This window comes from Solanum tuberosum, unplaced genomic scaffold (genome assembly GCF_000226075.1).
Source record: "Solanum tuberosum cultivar DM 1-3 516 R44 unplaced genomic scaffold, SolTub_3.0 scf00173, whole genome shotgun sequence".
Classification (NCBI taxonomy): Eukaryota; Viridiplantae; Streptophyta; class Magnoliopsida; order Solanales; family Solanaceae; genus Solanum; species Solanum tuberosum.
The window spans coordinates 1025781-1049860 of record NW_006239104.1 but is presented as its reverse complement, the minus strand read 5'-3'; the positions used below and the strand labels follow the sequence as shown (position 1 = coordinate 1049860).

The window sequence follows — 24080 nt, the reverse complement described above, 5'->3', positions numbered from 1 at the left end:
GACAAGCTCTCATGGTCTATGTCGGGTTAATGCTTACTTCCCATCATGTGAGATTTCATTATGGTTTCTTGATAGGTTCTACAAAGTGTAGGTAGTAGTATGGGATGCTACCTATACATTGCACGAGTAGGCTTGGAGAGGGTCATAGTGAGTTTCTCTAAATCCTAATGTATGTGATACAATTGTGGCCTAAATGAGGTTATTAAAGAATGTTGGCTCTCAAATGCTTAATATGAGATGCATGCTATACTTGGGTTATATTACGAGTTATTTTCCCTTGTCATGTCTTAATTAATGATATACCTCTTATGTATGAATATTGTGCAAAGGTGAAAGAAAGGAATGATAAGTTACCTTAAGTGACCTTAATGTGGTGCCTTAGTATGGATGGTGGTATGGGACGCCATCCATACATTGCACGAGGTATAGCATAAGGGTTTCTTGAGGTGAAGGTCCAAGGTAAAGGTTTTCATGTTGAAATTGTTTAAAGGTAATATTATGACTTACTTGATGTTTATGCTTGTATTGTATGTCTTTTATGCAACTATTCATGGTACTTCAAAAAGTGGCATAATGCATGGTTTCTAACCAAAATGTCCCTTTTAAAGCATGTTTTGCATGGTCATCATACTTAGTACATTTTGTGTACTAACCCATATTCTTCATATTTTTACTATAAGTGTAGGTTCCGGCAAGTGATCCCTCCTAGCTAGTTTGAAGTGTTGGATTGCTTTCCTCCAAGACTTGGTATGTCCTCATGGATTCGAGGATAAGACTTTTAAGTTCTTTTGTTCATGTAATAGACTTAATAGACTTCTTTTGATTGTAAAGGGCCGTGTCCCTACTTATGTTTTGTGACTGTGTCTAAGATGGCCATGTGAGACTTAGACTTCCGCTGTGTGTTTTTAAAGTTGTTTTAATAAAGTTTAAATGTGTGGATGTAAATAAGTTTTTTTTTAATTTCCGCACGATTTTCATTATTGAATGCAATGAATGACTATGTGGCTCGTATAAGACCCCTTCGGGGTCGAATACGCCATGTTACGACAAGGGGGCACTCTCGGATCGTGACAATAACACTGGTTGTTGAATCTGGTCGAAGCCTTGAGCTCGTTTGGCCATCGATTGCCAGAGTAGGCTTGTTGGGTGTTGGCGAGTTCGTTGGTTGCTTGAGCTCGCCGGACTAGTGAAAGAAACAGGGTTGTGGTACGGTCGCTTGTGGTGATAGAGCACTGATGATTTTGGTTTGCCGGAAACAATAAGGAAAATAGAGAGATGGATCTGGGTGGCAGCGTTATAGGGGAGGAGATTTTTTTTTTAGGTTTTCCCAGTTTGGAATTTATTCCTCCTAATTCTGAAAAATATTTCACCACTCCTTTGCTTTGGGATTAAGCATGAACTTAAATAGGAAATGTTAAACCATCTTTGTACAATATTATGGGCTCAAATTGTGTGCTCAAAACTATTGACTAATAAAATATGTGTATTTAATTATTTATCTGCGCTTTAATATAGTCCTAGACGGTCCAAAAAAAATACCAAAATAAATATTAATAAATATAACGAATATCAACAAATGTGATGAATGTAATCAATGACATGAAAAAAATCAATTTAGCAAAAAGTGATTATTTAATCAAACTAAACAAATATTTTGAACATATTCAGTATTTGTAACCAAAATAAATATAATCAAAATTAACCAATAAAAATATTAACATTTCAAAAAATAAAAAGTATTATCAATAAATTACTTTAAAAATACAAAACATTCATTTTGAACTATTTAACAAATAAGAAAAATTATTTGTTAAAGAATACTATGAATTTGTGCGAAAACCGCTTCTGTTTTCCGCTGTTGGAAAACTATGGATTATTTTGCCTAGGCAATGAATGAAATTAGATGCAATTAATATATGACTTGCTTGCCTTGTTTATTCAGGGTAAAAGTCATAGATTCCCTCTTAAACTTGTTTCGAAAAGTCAGTTACACGCTTAAACTATTATGACGATTTATTACACACCTTTACTATTTAAAAGTGAATTTATTTACCCCTAAAACTGATGTGGCAAAATAATAAAAATAAAAATAAAAATAGGTGCGTCAAATTTATTAAAATAGACAAAAATTAAAATTCAATTAGATCTCACCTCACTCTACACATCACTTCTTCTTCACAACCCACCATGTTCTTCTTCTTTTTCTTCAACCCCACCTTTTGATTAATCACATTTTTCTCCTCTTTCTTTAAGCAAAAATCTCTCCCTCTTCCTTGTTCGACTTCTTCTTAGCTTGCTTAGCAAATTACTTATCATCAATCTAGGTGTTGTGGGTTTTGATTTGTGTTTGTTAACAAAAGATTTCTTAATGTCATTAACGAGATAAAATTTTGGGGGTTTCTTAGCCACTGCAGCTATGACAGGTTTTTTTTGAGAGAAACGGAAGAATTTCCACTCCATAAATCAGCTCCATGTTTCGATTAGTGTTCTTGGCGGCCATTGTTAAAATTTTCATCTTATTGTAATTTTGCTATGAAGAAAATATAATTATTAGAGAATTTTAATAATTAATTGGAGATTAATTAGTGCAAAATATAGTTAACAAAAGAAAAGTAAATTAAAAATAAAAATAATTTTTTTTTTAATTTCTGACATGGCGCTGACATGGCACTGATTTGGCAGCGAGTGTAATGCACCACATATTGTGAGAGTGGTGTTACACGTCTTAGGGGTAAATAAATTCACTTTTAAATAGTAAATGTGTGTAATAGGTTGTCATAATAGTTTAAGCGTGTAACTGATTTTTCGAGATAAGTTTAGGGAGGAATCTACCTTTATTCGGCCAAAGAGAGTATATTCTTTTGTCCCAATTTACGATTTTTTTAAAAAAAAATTATAATCTAAATCAACTTTTAGATAGTTATATGACTATAAATTATTATTTTTATTAAAAATAAAATAAGAATTTTTATTTATAAATTAAAAAAATTTGATAATATTTTTGATACAAACTAAAAATAAAAGTGTGACACGAGATAGTGGGAATAGCGGATTTTAAACACGAATACACATTATGTCATTTTCATAGTAATAATAGCTGTCTTGAAGTAAAATTACTTACCCCACTTCTATATATGTGTCGTTGTATTGTATGCTATTTTTCTCCTATCGAATGTGACATTAAAAAAGTTGATTAATAACAACAAAAATGGAGAAAACATTATACAGTAAAAGAAAGTCATATTTATCCAATCTAAAAGGTCAAACTTAATTCCTATATTTATGTTCTTATCCAAAATAGTTCAATTAGTGGGTAATTTGTGAACTCGTGAATTGAAATGACCAAATATAATAAGTTAACATGAATTGAGACGGAGAGAGTGAGACGCCTGCAACCGCGATGTTGAACTGTTGATAGTTGGCAACATCATCGAAAAAACTTTTCAATTGATATATTTCGTAATAATAGAGTTTAAGATTGCAAAATATGAGTATAATATTTGTTTGTTCTTTTCAAATGAAATAAAATGGAGCACCTAACAACGCATCTTCATACACTAAGAACTACGAGATTTCCCCTTTCATTCTAAGGTGACGGAGGGATCGTACCATTCGAGCCGTTTTCTTCTTGATTCAAAATCGAAATGGGAGCAGGTTGGAAAAAGGATCTTAGAGTCCACTATTTATAGTTAGATCCTAAGGAAGAATCGTCATAATAAAATTTATTAATGGTATATGCGTCATTGTAGTTATGAAATAATTGACATTAATTTTGAGACCTTCTATAAATTTGATTTTTGAATAATTTTGACCCTCTAGATTTCCTGTATAAGCCATATAGATGGTACAAAATATTTTTGCCTTCATTTTAGAAAGAGAAAAAAGTACTTTATGATATACTTTTTTTAAAAAAAAAAAAACTATTTTCCTACAAGGATGTACACGTATATGATATGGATCCAAACATTATCCTTCATTCCATTTTGGATTTTAGTATTAATTATGAAGAACAAAAATGTCTACATTCACTATTTTGGCTTGCTCCCCTACCCCTAAAAACCCCCTTAATTATGCCTTGTGAAGGCTTTCAACCATAGAATGTGGATATAACAATTCTAAATTGAAAAATTAGTTTTTGTAATTAGTAGAGCGTTTAAGGTACTTTACTTGCTCAAATACAGTGAAAGTGAGACATGAATTAATTTCGACCTTATTTTTCTTTAGATAAGTCTCGAGCTAGCTTTGGACTTATATATGCACTTTTTCAAATCAAGAAGATGCTAACTATAATATAGAAAAATCGTACACCAATCAAAAATAGAAAAAGCGAATTTTTAATTTGTGGTTAGAGATATTAAAGTTCAAGAATGTTTCAGAAATAGTCTAGCTCTCTATTTTCACAAGACAAAAATAAGATTTATGTGTATAACATCATCCTCTTCAGACTCTACTTATAAATTTACGCTATTATGAATTTATGATATATTGGGAAAATTTTCAAAATGTCAATATTTTAGCATTTAATAGGATCCCTTAGGCACATTTTCAATATTTATTAAAAGTGTCAATATTTTAGTTTTATTATATATATAATTTATGTATTTCTTAATTTGTTTAATTTGAAAGAATACAATTATTTAATAACAGTAGGGAGAAAATCAAGGGAGAGAATATTTAAAAAAAAAAGGTAAATATCACTTAATTTTCTCATCAGTTACATTTTTAAAGAAAACTCAAGTGTGTGCCTTTTTCACAATGTATTTTTATTTTCCAGAATTTTGTAACCGTTTTTAAATCATATTCATTCCAATATGTATATTATTTGTATTCATTATAGTTTTCATGTTGTATTTTGTATAATGAAACTTGTATTTTTTTTATTAATTTGTATTCATTCTAGTAGTTATGCAAAATGAATCTATAGTTCTTTGAGAAACGTATTTGTATTCATGTATTTCTTCACTGTGTATTTATTTTTTTCTTTAAAATCTTGTATCCTTTCTTAAGTCGTATTCATTCCAATATGTATTCTATTTGTGTTTGTATTCATTCTAGTTTTTATGTAGTATTTTGTATAATAATATATAAAATACAAAAAAAACAGTATGATGAAAAAGTGAGAATGAAATATAAAACTGAAAAGGAATAAGTGATTATTTGTTGCAATCATTCTTAATAAAATACATAACTAGTTGACATACCTTTAGAATGAATACAAATTAGGAACAATAACAGACTTATAAACTATGCAACATGATTTTTGAATGAATACAAATATTAATAGCTTACATACGGTTTTGAATACAAATTGAGAAAGGATACAAAATTCTAAAAAACATTTATAAAAGCAAAACAAAACAAACCAATAGGAAGTTGTTCTTCCTATAAATAAAATACAAATCTAGTTAACATACCTTTGGGATGAATTCAATTTAGGAACAACTACAAGATTCATAAACTATGCAACATGAGATTTTAAATGAATACAAATATTAATAGCATACATACATATTTGAATATTAATTGAGAAAGGATACAAAATTCTAACAAAAACTATAAATACAAAACAAACTAATAGGAAATTGTTCTTCCTCAACTTGGTCTTCAACAAGTTTTTTCGAAATCTTCAGCACCCAATTTTGGAAATCAAAAGATACTTGGTGACAATGTATTTACCCTTATTCGTTGAAGGAATTGTGAGATTTCTTGAACAAATTGGAGGAAAGTAGAAGAGGTGATTTTCACAAGAAAATGAAAGAACAATGGTGAAAAACTCAAGAGAGAGAAATGAAGAATTTGGGGTAAAAACCTAGAAAGAGGGAAAAGTGGGTAATGAGAGTTTTTTTTTTTTTTCACGTATAGGAGAGTAAAATTAGTTGAATGTCGGGCATGATTTGAGAAATAAAAGGAAAGAAAATCAATTATATTAGGATACATTTTATTTGCTAAAATATTGATATATTGACATTTTTTAATAATTATTTTAAAGTATAGATATTTTTAATAATTATATTAAAAAGTTTGACTAATTTGCTAATTTTCCCAATATTTAAAGGGGCGAGATGAAGTTTTTTGAGAGAACACCATTCACTTAATTATTATTTCTAATGAGTCATGATGGAAAATATGTTAGCTTGGTAAGAAGATATGGTTTTTTTTGGTATTAATGACTCCAATATGTTGACATCAAATGCCACTCATATCAGATAAGAATTCAAGATTTTAAATAAGTGATTTATTTTATTATATAAATATAATAATAGATGTGAAAGTAATATAAATATTGATTAAAAATGTATCTCAACCAATAAAAGTGTGACAAATTGTCACTTTCCTCCAGCTGCTTTTCATTACACAAAAGCAACCAATCCCCCAAGAGTTAGGATAGTACAAGTTAGTGCTGGCTGATGTAGGTGACTTCAATGAATGAGTGTCAAATGGGTAAAAAGATTGAATTTAGACGGGTTAAAATAAATTAAATTAATAATAGAACATGTTATTTATTCTTTTAAAAATTACTTAGGCTAAAATAAGCTAAAAAGTGAATCATAACTTAATTCATTTAATTCTTATTAAGTTTTAAGTAGTTTCTTTGCTTATTCTTTTATAACTTTTTAATACCTTATAATTTTTTGTTCTTTATTATGATTTATTACAATGATTTGTGTTTAGTACTTTATGGAAATATTTCAATAAGATTTTTCATAGTAAGTTTGAGTTGTATACTACCTCAATTTTTTGATGAAGTGAAATAAATTAAACTAATAAATAAACACGTTGATAACCAATACAAATTCAAACAAGTCAAACAAATTATATTTTTTTATCACTTAATTTTGCTATCTAAAGAAACTTCACTTGTGGTGGGTGTTATGTAGGGGTGTGCATTATTCGGATTAAACCGAATAACCAAACCAAATCAAATTGAATTTTTATTTGGATTGGTTTTTTGGTTATTCGGATTGGTTTTGGATTAATAAATTACTTTGTTTGGTTTTTTGGTTTGGTTTCGGATTTAAAAAATAAAAATCGAAAAAAACCGAATTATATATATATATGTAATGTTTAGGTTTAGAATTAAGTTGGAGTTAACCACTTTTGTCCCTTTTTGGTTATTGCCTTACATGATGATTACGTTTATATTTTATGTTTGAAATACATCTATAATAGGTATACTTATAAGTATTGTGTTTTAAGTTTTACTTATGATTTATATTAGAAAGAATATCTAAGGGATTAAATATTATTACTTTGGTTATATATGTTATTAATTGTTGACATAACCGAATAACCAAACCGAAAAAAGACCGAACCAAATAGAGGAAAACCAAATCAAACCAAATTTATTTTGGATCGGATTGGGTTACACTTTTACAAAATCAAAAATCCAAATCGAATAATGTAAAATCAAACCGAAAAATCGAATGCACACCCCTGGGAGTGGAAGGTTTAAATAGATGTTCAATAGAAGTTTAGGAGAAAGAATTGGCAATCAGCAACAAGTTTCTCTATATTTTTCTAAAGGTTTCTCATATAAATGAATTTAAAGGGGTCATTCTCACAATTCACAGATGTGGGGTGTTAGTTTTTTTATTTGTCATTCAATATATAATTTTAAATAATAATAAATGCATAAAAAAAAACCTTTAACATCAAACTAACAAACAACTTTTTATTATGTCTATATATTTCGTATTATAATATAAGACCCATAAGTCATGCTATAAAAAACATAACAAGTTATGTGATTAATACTGAAAACAACAAATAACTATTTTTGTGATCTAAGTTATATGTCCATATCATAATATCCCAACCTTATGCTGATAGAGTATAATGCATTTTTCTTTTTTTTTTTAAAAAAAAAAAAGAATACACAAACCAACACATATATTCTACTCTCCCGCATTTTCTATCATTTTTTTTCTCTTAAAATGACAGAATTTATCCTAAAAGATATAACATTAGTTTTTGAACATTAATTATTTTTTGAAAATTACCACACAACTTATACGACATAACTTAATTGCTACAAAATTTATATTGTACGAGGTAAAAGTTCTCTAAGTTTATATTGAGCAAATCAAGTCTAGATTTATAAGAGTATTTTGATCCACAATTTTTTATTTGATGAGAGTAAAGATAAAAATAAAAAAACCATCAAATTTGAGGACAAAAATTAAAGAATACCCCGAAAAGAGATAATTTTTGCAAAAGTTTGATTTAAAGATGGCAAAATCAGTCCAAAAAAGGTGTAATCCGGCCCATTCATCCGAACTTGAAATTAGAGAGTTAATGGATTGGACCCAAAATTATCCATCGAAGAATTGGGCCTAAGCAAGTATAACCCGACCCGACACGACACAACACAACAAAGCCAGCTAGATGCTGACCTGGACAATCCATGACGTGTTATTGCTGACATGTCACCTTCTTCTTCAAGCTCCCCTCCGCTCAAATCTCAACCCCAAACACCACTTCGCCGTCGGCCCAAAGCCATGAAACCTTCAAAGAACCACCACAAACACCACTCAGATCAAACTCCGATCCTAAAACTGAAACCCAATAGACCCATCATAGAGATCTTATGGGTTTCTCTTGTAGCCACATGCATTAAGTTCCTTCTAATCCCAGCTTATCACAGCACAGATTTCGAAGTCCACCGTAATTGGCTTGCTATAACTCACTCCCTTCCTCTTTCTCAGTGGTATTCTGATGAAACAAGCCCATGGACCCTCGATTATCCTCCGTTCTTTGCTCATTTCGAGCATTTTCTTTCTTTCTTTGCCTCCCTTGTGGACCCCATTATGGTTAATCTTCAGCATGGTCTCAATTACAAATCACAACCCACAATTCTTTTTCAAAGACTTACTGTTATAGTATCTGATTTTGTGTTGGTTTTTGGTATTTATAGATTGACACGGAATTTGGGGTATAAAGAAAGAGTTTTGATCTGGGTTTTAGTTATTTTTTCGCCTGGGTTGACGATTGTGGACCATTTGCATTTTCAGTATAATGGGTTTCTTTTGGGGATTCTTTTGATATCTCTTTCAGCTTTGGAGGAAGGGAAGGATTTGCTAGGTGGTTTTGTTTTTGCAGTTTTGTTGTGTTTTAAGCATTTGTTTGCTGTTGCTGCTCCTGTTTATTTTGTTTATTTGTTGAGGCATTATTGCAGGGGTGGGTTGATTAGGGGGTTTGGGAGATTGGTTATTATGGGCAGTGCAGTTGTGGCTGTTTTTGCTGCTGCTTATGGGCCTTTTCTGTATCACGGACAGGTAAATTTTGCTCTTTTCTGCATTTGAAAGTTCTGATCTTTAGTTCTCTGTCTGAGTTGATTCTCTAGTTAGTTCCCTATATGGATCACATGTAGAATTAGATGTTATTTACTCGTGTTCTATTGTCTTGGTTTCACTAGCAGAAAGATTTAGTTCGTCAAGAATGCATTGATATTTTTACCAATACGTCTAGAAATAAGATGACATTTATGGTCTTAGAACAACAACAAGCAAGGCCTCAATCTCAATCTGGTTCGATTCCTGGGGGTATAATTAAAACAGTAATCTCTTGCTTTGCAGTTTGCAGTGCCTTCTTGGTACTCTATTAATGAAATTTATCTTACATCGTAAAAAAAGGATAGTTTTATTCATCTGTATGAATCCTCACAAACCATGTAGCTCCATTTAGACTTGTAGGCTCGTAGAATATTAATAAAAATTGCTCCAAGGTTATGAGTTGCATCTAGCTAGTAACAAAATTGTAGAAACATCGCGTTTGTTACTTAAATGTACTTTCTTAAGTTTTATTGTTTTGTTCTTTTCATTCTTTTAGCCTGTTTGCTGATGATGCTTAAATCTTCGGCAATTAGATAACGTTGTTTCAAATTTAACCTTGGCTGATCAAAGTGGTTGCTGCTGTTTATTGAATGGTATGATAAAGTATGAAATTCATTGCCTGTGTGCTCTACCATCAAGTCCTGACAATTTGTCACCTGCTTTCAATCCTGTCGCAGATACAACAAGTGTTCCATCGAATGTTTCCATTTGGTCGGGGACTCTGTCATGCTTACTGGGCTCCGAACTTCTGGGTGTTCTATATAATTCTCGATAAAGTGTTAGCATTTTCGCTTGTGAAAATGGGTTTCAGCGTCCAAACACCGACAGCTTCATTCACTGGTGGACTAGTTGGGGACTCCTCTCCTTTTGCTGTATTACCTAGAGTAAGCATACCCATTCTTCTCGTCATCCAACATATGCTGTGTGTGTCTTGCTTATTGACAATAACTTCGTTAACTAGCTCACTGATCAGGAATCTTCAAATTCAAATGCATGATAAAAGAGTTATCTTATTTTGAGATAAAATATGATAAAAGGAGTTACCTTTCAGCAAATAATATTTGTTAGAGAACTTGTGAACAGCCCATGCTTACACAAACCTCTATATATTGTAGGTCACCCCCATGGTTACCTTCAGTATTGTTTTACTTGCAATAGCTCCATGTCTTATAAAGGCTTGGAAAGATCCCCAACCAAGGATGATTACTAGATGGATAGCCTATGCTTACACATGCGGCTTTATGTTTGGCTGGCATGTCCATGAGAAAGCTTCACTTCACTTTGTGATTCCCCTTGCCATCATTTCGTTGAAAAGTGTGGAAGATGCAAAGCACTATTTCTATTTGTCCGTAGGTAATTCACTTTTTACTCACTTTTTAGTGGTGATTGACCTCTCAAAGTCTTCTGGAAGGCCTGAATTTGTATCACAACATGATTTATGTGATAAGTCTTTTACCATCTCAATTAGCAGAAAATTCATATTTATATCTTTCTGTATAGTTCAGTCACTCTTCTGTATGCTAGCATCTTCTAGAAGTTGTTCCGTAATTTGTGTTTCTTATGTTCTTATATTTTATTTTTGCTGTGAATGGCTCATTTTACATGACCATACAAAAAGCAGAGCTCTTTCAGTTGGAAATAAGTGTTACTTTCAAGCACCATTCTATTATTAATGTCATTATTTTATCTCATAAATCATCATGATACTGCAATTGGTCAAAACATATTTTCCAAAAATGCTGGCAGTGTAGTTTATCATTACCATGATGAATCAGCTATACCTTGCATAATTGCTAGGCTTCACAATTAAATTCCACTGGAAAATGTACGAGAATTTGGTTTATCTAGAAAACAACTAGAAGAATTTGGTATTAAACCAGATTGTGGCATACATGATTTGTATATGTCTACTTAAATCCCCATTTTTGGTTTTAATGCAAAAAATATCTATGACTTTGCTAACGTCCTTGATGTTTAAGATTGATTTTGCGCAGAAAGCTTTTCCTATTTTCTGGTGTAACTGCTCTTTTGTGAGAAGTTATTGAGAGACCTATAACTATTATGAAAATAAAGGTTTATTAAAGCGAAAGTTAACATGAGAGTTTCTTAACTAATCTACTTGGACTAGAACTCCGGAGAGGATTCAACAAATTCTTCTATTCTGCAGTACAATTAAATCGGCCACTGCAGACAAGTAGCCTTTTTTGGTGTGTGGATAAAACACTATAGTAAAATGGTCTTCAACCATGGAATCTAATCCTTGAGCTAGTAGAATCACATTAAACGATCCTAAGACTAGGTTGACACCAGTTTCTTTCTCTTCATCAAAAGATTCATGATTCTATCCTATCATTAACAACATTTTGATCCTCCATTTTGATTTCACTATTATGTTGCAGGAATTATACCTGTGAGTTTTAATTGCACGAGGTTACCCGAAATAACCAGCTTTAAGTTTTATCATTTCCTTTTCCTTTTCCTTTTCCCTAGATAGAAGACATAGGGAGCTATCGATTTGCTCTGAGTCTTTTGTTTCTTCAGAAAATCAAAACTGCAATCACCATTGGAATATGGAAAAACACATTAGTTTTAGTATTGTTCCATCAGTTACTATATTAATAGAAGTGCTCAGTAAGTAAAACTCATATGTTCAATACTTAGTGTATGTTGGTTAGGTTTGTTATAGTGTGTTTTGAGCTATCCAACTTTACACCGGTGCCTCAGGTTTGTCATCTCAGGTTTGTCATGTCCGACCTCAAAATTATCCTTATTTAGTTGGGGGGTCTTGAAATCTTTGCAGATAGGATATCTGTCAATATTACACTACTTTCTTCCTTTGCATACTATTTTTGTTACTATTGTTGTTGTGCTGCTGCATCTCCTACTTTTCTTCCTCTTTTTCTGGTCTTGCACCACTCCATAACTTATATTTCCAGAGACTAACACGTAAACCCTGCTGTGCATGCAGTGTCCTGCTATTCTCTATTTCCGTTGTTATTTGAAGCCCAAGAGTATCCAATTAAGGTTCTCTTACTGCTTTTACATGCTACACTGATGTGGATTGGATTCTCCTCTCATTTTACAACAACTAATAGAAAAGCAGCTGAAAGTGAACAGACAAAATATGACAAAACGAGGTTCATTGTTGGATGGTTTGGGAAGTTATACTTGCTAGGTCTCGTGGCCGTTGAGATATATGGACAATTTGTTCATCCTATTCTCTTTGCTGAGAGGCTTCCTTTCTTGCCTCTAATGATGATCAGCATATACTGTGCATTCGGAATGATGTACTCTTGGATCTGGCAATTGAGGCAGATTATCAAGTTACATTAACACAGGTAGCTTTCAAATGCAACCAGCTGCTGCTTATATATAAGATAGAACTCGATACATGTAGCTACAACAACAACATACCCAGTGTAATCCCACAAGTGCAAACCTTACCCCCCCTACCTTTGTGGGTAGGGAGGCTTTTCCAATAGACCCTCGGCTCAAAAAGATTTAAGTTATCGAAGCAGGGTTGCATTGGATACATGTAGTAGATAAAATGCTAATTCTAGATCGGCTTTTGTAGTAACTTGTGTAAACAGTTTTGAGAAACTTTAAATCTGATACCAATGTTTATTAGATGCTAATTAACTTGTATCATAGTTGTTAGTGTTCATTTCTTTTCTTAAAAGATTAGCAGGAAGTTGTTAAATTTTAATTATGAAGATAAATATAATCTACCTCATTGTTTTTGGTACATGTTGAAAATTTTATATGGTTAGAAGTAAGAAAATATATAAAACAAAGAACTGTCTTGTTTTTTAAAAATAATCTAAGAGCATATTCGAAGATAATACAACTTGATTTAGACGGTATAATGAGAGAGACACGTAAAAGCTCTAAATTATTTGTGGATTTGACCGAAAATCTAGTTATATGCCTGTTCCAAAAGTCTAGGGTAGGTGAAGTTTCAAACTAATCCTAATATGTTTATTCTGTTCGTTTTAATTTGTTTGTGCTACTTTTTTTTACTTCATTTTAAAAATATCTTTTTTCTTTTTTGGACAAATTTTTAAATTTAATTTTTCGCTTGACATGTTTAAAACCATGAAATTAAATGATATTTTAATATATTTTTAATTCAAGACCATAAAATTTAAATTTGTTATTTATTTTCTTAAACTACTATATATATATATATATATATAAAAGGTCCTATTCAAGAAATAAAAATTTTTTATATAAAAAATAAAAATTCTTAATTTTAAAATTCATTTTTTAAAGGAATATGCTTGAATAATCTCGCAACAAGTTCCTTGATAATGACCAAATTTATAAAACAACATATAAAATATTAGGTTCTTTGTTGTATAGTCAATTTGGAATAAGTATGAAACGGTTTTAATAATTATACCATTTCTTACACATCCTATTTTTACGAAAAATAATTAAAATAAAAACAAAAATTCTCAATTAGAGTTATAAGTCATCCTGCTATATTTGCGCATTGACCCCATAAAAATATATCTTTGGTCTTTATCGATTTCCTTTTTTTTTTTTTTTTTTGTGTTTCCATTTAAGCTTTCTTCATGATGATATCAACCTTAGGCCTAGTAAAGAAAAATGACAAACATATAGACAATTTCTTAAAATTGTTTGTATTTATATTTTAAAACTAACATTTATTTTAATCGAACATTTAAATACATAATATGTTTTGGTTAGTTATTTCTAATTCTAATTTGAGAAAACTTATGCACATATTAAAATAATGCAATGTTATGCGTATTAAAATAATCTAATGTTATGTTGACATGTGGTCCACAACATTGAAACAATATTTTTGCTCAATTCCATAGCAAACCTAACTTAGAAGTAACATTCTATTAATTTGTACTCTATACATAATTCACTAACTGAAAATCTTGACTCTTTCAAATTAATATACCAAGTTTTCCATAACAAAATAATATATTCACTTCCCACATAAATTATTATCATCAAGTCATGTGTTTTTACTTCTTCAAATAGTATTTATGTGTAGTTGTTATAATGAAATCTGTATTAAAAAAATAATAGTATTGATTATTATTTGTTACTCTTAAAACATACCCACGAGTGGTCCCCTATCCGTATCAACTGGATGAAGTGATAGGGGGGGATTCCGTTCAGTCTATCCAGCAGAGGCTCCTAGCCAAATATCAATTAGATGTAATTTTAAGGTTTGCAATTGTATATTCAAAGTTGTTTTTTTAGCTGAAGACAATAAGAGGTTGTTTGGTTGCTAGGTAATACTCATTCGTATATTAGTTATTGCTTCTTCTATTCTACACAATATAATATACTAATTGGCTCATAAATTATACCTAATATATACTTATGTAGTATTATAAAATGTAACCAAATGTCGTACTTGATATTGTCGACTTTTATATAACATAACTAAAAAACTACCCAACATCGTATTTACTAACCAACGAATAAACAACCCCTAAGTTTCTCATTCAAAACTGCCAAGACCTAATCATCACAAATAATTTCCTTTTTAACTTAAATAATCAACATATCCTTCATTTTTAGCTTTTGTTTAATAGGGCTAAAAAAACCATTTCTTCATTTGGTTAGTAATCCTCGACAAAAAAAACTTTCCCACAAGTCACGTAAGAAAAAGAAAAAGAACACCAAAATGTGGGGCGTAATATTTTAATTTAATAAATCAATGGGATTTTTTTTCAAAATAAACAATTAAGCCTGTGACGAGTGCAACAACTAAGCTAAATAAATATTCTATGTTCACTTTTACTTATTTGATTTTTTTTAAAAAATAATAATTAATATAAATATCATATTGTAATATCTATATTAATTATAATTATAATTTTAGGAGAATAATTTAAATAATTAAAAATTAACCTTGAGGATAAAAATTTAAAAAATAATATATTTTTTAATAAAAAATAGATATATATCTTTGTAATATAGTGGACGACTAAAACTGTTGGCCAAAGTAAATAATACTGATTCCTTTTATTTTTACTTGTCACTTTTAACATACTCTCGGCATTAAATATGTATTGTCTTGAACATTATTTAAATAGGAATAATATGGTGAAATACATAATATATTGAAAAAGAGAGCAGCATCATAGGAAACAGCCGAAATTGAGAATTTTGGTCATTTATTTATAAGCTTTTTTTGGAGTTATCATCTTCATTATTTCAACTTCTCAACAACAATTATGGGTTCCAGTAGCAGTCGTATAAGATCATCATCATCCGGGTCCAGGTCCAGGTCCAGGTCCAGGTCCAGGTCAGGGTCAAGACCTAAACGGAGCAAGCTCAAATTTTCCTCTTTTTTCTGTGGTGGTGCCTCCACTTCTCAGTTGGACCATGAGGCACTTTTCTTAATCTTTATCCACCTTTCTATATTTTTGTGTGTTTCAGACAAAAAAAAGTAATCTTTTTTGTTGTTTTTGGGCTTTGGGGTGCCTATTTGAGTTGTTGATATGATTTATCTGTTTTGTATTCTTGATAATTTTGATTCTAGTAACAAGGTGTTGATCATGATCAAAAGGGGTTGCTTCAATTTGTTGCTTTTCTTTTTCCCCTTTATTTTCTTGGGTATTTTTGTTACTTCCTTAAAGTTATCATCTTTATTTGATTTACCAATAGTGAAGTCTGAAGTCCAGAGTTGACTTTTGTGTTTATGTGGTCACTATGCATCTCCTTTGTTTTTTCAGTTGGGACTGGTGTAATGAACCTAAATGGGCTTTGTTTCTTTCTTGTGGTGAATAATTGGTGATAATATGCTTGTTTTTGGTTTTAGCATTTTGGTAATTCATTTGTGATGGATGGAGATTTTTCTAGGATATCTAACAAAGGGTATGTTTTGCTGAAATTGTTGAACTTAAGTAAATGGGATAAAGCGCGCTTGAACTGCTTCGTGCTTGGAAGTTAGATGCTTATTGAATGGTATTCATTGTTGCTCTCTAGCTAGAAAGTCCCTTTGAGCTTTGACATGTGTTTTACATTTCCTACAAGAAACTAAAACTCTTAATCCATTTAAATGTATTTCATCCCTTATATTACCAAAGATGTGGAAGTTGTACTGGGCAGGCTTTAACAAGTGGTGGTTTAGCTATAGTATCATGCATTTTGTATTTGTTCGGTCCTTCTCTACTATGCTGTTATGAGTTTTTTCTTTTGTTGTTATAGCTTCTAGATACTTTTTAAGGTCGTAAATTGTTTAATGGTGCATCTTTAACATTCGTGTAAGGAGCCTATGTGTATCATGCTCACTTCTCTGATCAAAAGAGGCTGCTAATGTGTTTTAAAAGGCTGTATTGCTCAAGGAAGAGTTGACGCAGAGAAAAAAGTTTCGCCTCGGTTGAACAAATTTGCACTCGCTTTACTGCTTTTGAAGTGCGTGCTGGCAATTCAAGTTTATTGCTGTGTAATAATATATTTCCCTTTATTAGTGTCCAGTAGAAAATCATATGTTATATTACTTGTTCTTCATGCTGACTTAATCTTATTATCAAATTCAACCTGTCCTATAATCTTCATCCTTAAATTTGAAATTAAGATATGATGATGTTGTACAGCTTGAAGATTATCCCCAACCTCTGGTTGGTGATTTTTCCCGGAATTCTATAGCAGAATCTTCTTCAACATTCAGTTCAGAAGTTGGTCATGCTACTCAACCTGAGACAGGATCCTCATCAGAAAGCACTAGTGGTCTTAGTCATGATGCTTTTGTTGAATATAATTTGATAAATGCCGAAGTGAACATCAATAATACATGCATTTCAAATGAAAAACATTCAATATGTGACCAGGTTAGTTCTTATCTAAGTTCATAACTTCACATTTTGGACGAATAGTCATATAGCTACTGTAAATGGAAACAACCATCTCAAGAATCGGTCTCTTCACAGGCTAGAGACAGCTTGGCTGCAGCTGTTAGTACTGAATCTTTGACACACTTGAATACTGAAGACTCTCACACTGTGCCAGAAGAGTGCAGAAGCTCATGTTCACATGGGGATTCAATCGAGAATCACGGGGATGTGCATATTGAGTCAAGTTCTGATTCTAGATCTATTTCTGTTACTTCTGACTCTATACCAAGGCATCAATTTCTCGAGGGTGATACCTCTGAAGAAGCAACAACTTCAGGTTCGGGATTTCTTTTGCTGGATAGTGAGCTTGGAGTAAACTCATCTCAAGATGTGCTACATGTTGATGTGGTGAGTATCTCTTCCAACATTTTATCTAGTAGCATTGCTGATATAGGTAGTCAAGAAACAAGAAGAAACAGTAGGCGGCTCTTTTGGGATGCTATATCAAGACTCAGTTTAAGAAGGCATAGTGATTCTCCAACCATTGTTTTCGCAACTGGTCATGCTGATGATCTAGGATCTCGTGACAGATGGCTAATTGATTTGAATGGTGATCTCCATTATGATGGGGTTGGATTTGATTCTGGTTATGGGGCTGGTAGGAATCATCGCAGAAGTGAACAAAGACAGACAACAAGATCTGAGGTAATATATCAAGATCTTTTCTGTTACTCTAATGCTTTTGACTGTTTGAGGTGGATATAGGCAATCCCTGCATTTGTTTTTTTTTAAATATATAGAGAGTATGTTTAACTTAAAAACAGATTTTTCGATCATAATGAGTGTAAATTATATCAGGAGAAGGTAAATGCACTAGTCTTCTTTGTAGGAGGTTTTGGTCTGTTATGATGGCCAATTATTTTCAGCCCTCTTATGGTATACTTACTAGTCTACTTACACTCTCCAAAGCTTGATTATCTAGGCATATCATCCATATTTATGTTTCGCACACTATATTATATCAAATGTTAACTTGCATTTTGTCTCGTTTAATATCGTTTTTTTAGATATATTTTCCACTAGTTGCAGTAGAAAATCTTAAGAAAACATTGGTCTCAGCTAATTTTCCCTTTCTTTTTCCATGTACATCTTTCTTTATTAAGGACATGCTGTCTTACATGAAAAAACCAAAGGTGCCTATAATGGCAGCAATTCAAAGAAGTCTTTGTTTTTTCAGTTTTTTTTTTTTGGTTTTAAAATTATGTGTTTGCACAAATGTGTAATTATAATTCTACATTTTTTTATGAGGTCAAATGCATCTTAACTTTATGTTTGGTCATTGTAGCATCGTGAGGCTACTTTCAAATACGGACTACTTGGCACTTATATCACTTCTCTTTTGAGGCATTTAATATCATGTTTCCTTATGTTCTTTTTATTTTCATACCTAGAATTCATTAATGATGTATTGCATATACAGACATCTGAAAGAGTTCTTGAAGGCCTTGGTAACCGAGTTCCACAACAAAATCTTTGCTCATCAGGCCTTCATCCTGATGGTTCATGTTCGTGTGAACCATTACTTACAACTGAAGAGTTCAGTACCCTTGCAAGTATTTCACGAATAATTATACTAGCAGAGGCCTTATTTGAGGTATGTCTCCAACATCTAATGTCCTTAAGTTTCAAATTCTAGTGGGTATTTTTTGTTAGGAATGACAACTTAAGAATATTCTCTATGCATATATGCGTCCTTCCTTTTCCCTATTCAAGTCACATTCAGGAGAATTATTACAATGAACTCTCATGTTGTTTGTGGATTTTGAGGATGCCAAATTTACTGTTATTTCCATATAAACACTTAGAAGGAAATAAGAAAGGAACAAGACAAGTTGTTGTATAATTTTTTTATCTATCAGCTCGTGCTATTTGACAATGGAGTATGTCTAACTCTAGATTGAGGGATGTAAGACCCCTCCTTTTTGGACTGCAAGTTGGGAATTGGCTTGTCTTTGAACTAGAATAAAATAGATCTAATTAGGCGTTTACCTATCTTTGGTTGAGATCTTCTTTCCTCTACAAAAGTTTGTCCCATTTGTGAATCAACCTGTTTGGTTTAGCTGTGTTAATTATTTTTAAAATAGGAAGTTGTGTTGTGTGATATATTTTTTTCTTGACTACTGATTGGAGGTATTGGACACCGGGTGGAAACCAGGAAAAAAGAGTGGAATTAAGATTTTTCTTTTCTTAATTGATCTGTGTTGCTGGGTGTTTGTTAATCCGTCCTAAAGAAACTTTGCATCTGCATTATTTCTTGGTGAATAGATCGCCAAGGGTAAACAAAACTCAAGGAGCATAGTAGAAATGCTTGACATCAGTTTATCCAGTATTAAGAACCCTATATAATATTTCCAGCTGAAAGCGTGAATACATCCAACTTGCATAGTTTTCTATTCCGAAGGCACTTGATTGTTGCCAGTTACCTTAATCGCAGAGACCTAAGTTTGGATTCAGTGCAAGCTTGAATCTTAGTAAATTTTACAGTGTTCAGCACCTTCTCCGAGAACAATCTTTTTTACATTGTTCAGCACTCAGCACTAATAGCATAGTGCCTGCTTAAAAGCGTACTATAGACACAGATTGAGAGGGATATACTGGATACTGAGTGAATGTACTTTCAAGATTGAAGGCTAAAGGAATGAGGTGTTCACGGTTACTGATTTTTTTCATTCAATAATTTGTGACCTGTTAATACTTTCTGGCATCTCCACTTGCCTTGTTATGTGATTGCAATAGTTTGAGCTGATATGGCTTGGCTTCTTTTCTTAGGTCCTCGATGAGATCCATCAACAATCTTTCACACTTTCGCTATCTACGCTCTCGCTTCCAGCTCCAGATTCTGTTGTGGACTCATTTCCTCTCAAGTCTCACAAGAAGTTAGGAGCTATAGACAATGCTCCCACTGATATCCAACAGTATGTCTTCTTAACTAGTTGAATAATTGATATGCTTGCTTGAGTTATGTTGCCTCCTAAGGTATATACGTTAGCAGTCAGTAATTGGCACTGCCTCCTCCCCTCCAAATAATAGTTTTCCGCTTTGGTAGCTGAAATCGCTGAAGAGAAAGAAAACAAAGAGATTAAAAGAAGTCGGAGAAAGCAAAAGAAAAAGAACAGAAAGTTGTTCATGCATATTGTCAGTTCTACGATTCTCCAGTCTCCTACTGCAGTAGTTTGTTATTAATTTGGATTTGTTAGGAAAATCAAATTTAAAGTTTCGTCATGCATGAATTTTGGCTTAGCTAGCATGCTTGTGAAATACTTATAAAAATATAAATGATCTCTCTATAATTTTTCTTAAACTTTTGACACATAAATTTCCCTCTTTGGATTGATTTGACTCTTTGGTTAGATGTAATGGGATCTAATAAAGCTATCTTTTACCCAGTTGTTAGACATAAGATAGCCGGATTTTCGATCCTTAGGCAATCTTCAGTCTTCACTAGTAACATCATGAAGATTCTTGGCTTAAGGGTTATGAGCTTTCCTCCCAGTTTGTTTTGACGAGTATCCATTACTCTATCATCTATCAAAGGCTCTATCTGGTTCTTTATAACTGAATTATCTCTCTTGATCAGTTATTTGCAAGTTTCAACTCTAAGTGGACCTTGCCCTTATGATCACTAGATTGGGGTAGCCATATTTCAAAGCTAAAATTTCAGTCCCCACCAAATTATCCATTTCCAGAAGTTTCTGCTGATTCAAAGATGTAATTTAAGCATCAAGTAGTGTTACAACAACAACAACATACCTAGTGTAGTCCCACAAAGTGGAGTTTTGGGAAGGTAGATTGTGCGCAGATTTTACCCCTACCATCGGAGGTTGAGAGACTGTTTTCGATGGACCCTCAGCTTAGAGAAGAAAATCCAAAGTAGTCCCTGAATAAGAAGTAAAGGAAGTACGAGAAACAACTGATAATAACAAAAAGGAAACAACAAATAGTAACAGATACTTAAAACATTAAGTAGTGTTGATGGGAGAATTTTCTGTTCTGTAGTCTTTGACTTTCTATTTGAATTTCAAGTGGCAAAAACATGAACAGCCTGACAGCCTTAATATTCAGCCACGACAATGAATTTCCGTAAGACTACATACTCTGTATTAATAAGCTGTACTATGTCTTTGCAGGTGCCACATTTGTTTGGCTGAGTATGAGGAGGGAGACAAACTGAGGGTGCTCCCTTGTCGCCATGAATATCATATGCATTGTATCGATAAATGGCTTAAGGAAGTAAACCGGTATGTTCAGACAATTCCGTGTATTGCTATGTACTTTGAGATGTAACTTGTGCCTCACTTTTGTATTGATTTCCTACTTTCTGGTTTTCCAGGGTCTGCCCAGTTTGCAGGTGCAATGTTTGTGAGAATCCCGCGATTGGTTCTGTCTCGAATTCAGAAGCTTCTTAACAGTGGTGCTAAACTGTGTAAATATAGAACAGAACAGGTTTAGGTGAAAATGTAAAAATGTTGGATTGAATTGTGTTAATATAGCTGCAAGAATTGTAAATATATATGATGATATGTGTATAGGTAAAATTGGGTTGAAGAGTTTCTATTAGCTGTGAAAATTTCTTCTTTCCTTCATTTCTCTTGTCTCTTTCAACTCATGCTAAATATTTTTTTTGGTTTCCCAATCCAGTGTCCGGTACCTATATTGGAACCCAACTAAATCCGAATTTGCGCCGGGAAGCGCTCCCTAACAAAGGAGACTCTGTGCCCAAGAGGACTCGAACTCGAGACCTCTTGATTAAGGAACTCATGCTAAATATTAAATGAATGCAATAACTCCAACCCACAAAAAGTTAATTAATAACTCATCTCAAAAGATTAGAAAATTAGTTTCAAACAAAAATTTATATGACCTATTTTTTCTGAAATATGCTTAATGAGAATTCTAAGCCTCTTATTGAATTTTGGTTTAGCACCACCGTTCTTATTATTGACACTTTCATATCGTTAGGTGTAGTAATATCTATTGTCATTTTAATTTATACGTGCTAAAATAAAATTGTTTAATTTGTTGTGAACTCAAGATTCATGTAAGTATATTTTTTTTTCATTTTGATATAGAGCAATAACAATTCATGAATCTCGTATACAAAAATTATTAAATAACATAGTACAATATGATTAGTATTGTATTTATTCGTTTTGCGTATTTATATCCTCATTTTTTTCGGCCTCTTTTCTTAAATTCGCCGAATCAATTATCCATTTCATATAGTAAACTTTTGAAAAAATGATACCATAACAATTCATAAATTTCGTATACAAAGTTCATCAAATATGATTAATCTCTATTTAGAAAAATAAGTTTAAACGAAGGATAAATTTAGATATTTATATTAGCATTTTCAGGATTCAGACTCTATCGGTGGGATTGCATTTGTATTTATATTTGTAGTAGCATAATCTTCGTTGTCATTATATGGAATACAGTCACAAATTTCTCCCCAGTCACAAAAAGGTCTACAATGGCGACCTTTAACAACGTAGGCACAATCTTCATCTGTATAACATGCTAATCCACCTGCAAATGTATTACTTAGAACACCTGTAAATAAATATCATTAGTCATTTTTGTCATGCTACATATATTAAGTACTTTGCATGTGTGTATTACGTTAATTCATGCTAGGAGAAAAAAATTGTAGTTAGAGAGAGAGTCAGAAACCTCTTGCAACAATAAAAAGTGCCATAATATAAACCAACTTCAAGGATGTCTTCTCCATATCTAGAATATTTATTTGTAGTTATGTTTGCCTTTTTTTTTTTTTTTACTTATTGTATAAAAACTTTAGACACTTTTATAGTTTAGAAATAGTCATATTTATGATAAATTGTCGTTATATTTTGACAAATGTGCTCTTTAATGCTCTTTTCTACTATTTCAAATTAAATTAACGTAACTCCCTTTAAATGCCTAACGTTTTCTTACGTAATAGAGTAATGTTTTTATCTCAAATGAATTGTATTTTATGAATATAAATTTAATTTATATTTTCTTAATTTAATAAGGTGAACAACTAATATAAAATAATTATTTTTTATTATAATGGTCAATTAATATGAGACGAAAGAAATAATAATTAAATAAAAAGTGTACATGTGAGTTTCAGTACATATAGCAATATACTCCCTCTGTTCCTAATTACTTGTTCATTTTGACAAATCAAGAAAGGACAATTTTTTTTTACCTATTATACCCTCAATTTTTTGAAAAATGTAGAATTTCTTGAAAATCTCAAGTTTTTAATTCATCTGCTTCATAATTAATAGAATTAAAATGGTAAACTCACTATGTCAATAATTGTTTTCTTAATAGGTGTGTCAATTCAAAAGTGAACAAGTAATTAGGGACAAAGAAAGTATTAGACATAATACATAAACATGACCCTTAACTTGGCGTCAGCTAACAACTATGACCTATAACTTTGGGTGTGCACAAGTAGGCACTTAAACCTGTAAAAAATTGAACAAATAGACACATTCGTCCTATATGGCACCCTACGTGGCGTCCTACATGGATTATGGCATGTAGGACACATGTGGGCATACTTGTGCACACTCAAAGATGGAGGGTATAATTATCCGCTGAAACTAAGTTAAGGGTCATGACGTTTAATCATGCTCAATAGGCACAGATATCGAGCAGGGACTGCCACCTGAATACTTTATTAATTACTCATATTAATTAATAGAGCCATAGTAATAGTTACGTTTCATCTTTCTTTTCCTTTTTTTTTTGTCTCATTTAAACTAAAATGATACTGTAATAAATAATACATATGTGCCTGAAGAATAGGCGAATAAATTGAAATACGTTATTTTGGGGGCTCAATGAGAATGTGATCTGTATA

General features: G+C 31.9%; 2 protein-coding genes across 4 annotated transcripts; both read left to right on the top strand.

The window, feature by feature from the left end:
* The first annotated feature begins 8224 nt into the window (after positions 1 to 8224).
* Positions 8225 to 13005, top strand: LOC102587839 (probable dolichyl pyrophosphate Glc1Man9GlcNAc2 alpha-1,3-glucosyltransferase). Its single transcript, XM_006354581.2, has 4 exons — positions 8225 to 9275; positions 10010 to 10216; positions 10448 to 10685; positions 12301 to 13005. The coding sequence occupies exons 1-4, from the start codon at positions 8424 to 8426 to the stop codon at positions 12663 to 12665; spliced, it is 1662 nt and encodes a 553-aa protein (XP_006354643.1). The 5' UTR covers positions 8225 to 8423; the 3' UTR covers positions 12666 to 13005.
* Positions 13006 to 15439: 2434 nt separating this feature from the next.
* On the top strand, positions 15440 to 21801 carry LOC102587514 (uncharacterized RING finger protein C4G3.12c-like). Of its 3 annotated transcripts, XM_015311958.1 has the most exons (8): positions 15440 to 15715; positions 16925 to 17158; positions 17258 to 17498; positions 17616 to 17866; positions 18642 to 18815; positions 19991 to 20136; positions 21349 to 21459; positions 21552 to 21801. In XM_015311958.1, exons 1-8 carry the CDS (start codon positions 15560 to 15562, stop codon positions 21625 to 21627), a joined length of 1389 nt encoding a protein of 462 aa, XP_015167444.1. In that variant the 5' UTR covers positions 15440 to 15559; the 3' UTR covers positions 21628 to 21801. The 3 variants fall into 3 exon arrangements, with proteins under 3 accessions (XP_015167444.1, XP_006354642.1, XP_015167445.1); XM_006354580.2 differs by having other exon boundaries at positions 15441 to 15715; positions 17258 to 17866; positions 21552 to 21798; XM_015311959.1 differs by lacking the exon at positions 15440 to 15715 and adding an exon at positions 15778 to 16292 and having other exon boundaries at positions 17258 to 17866; positions 21552 to 21798.
* Positions 21802 to 24080: the final 2279 nt, after the last annotated feature.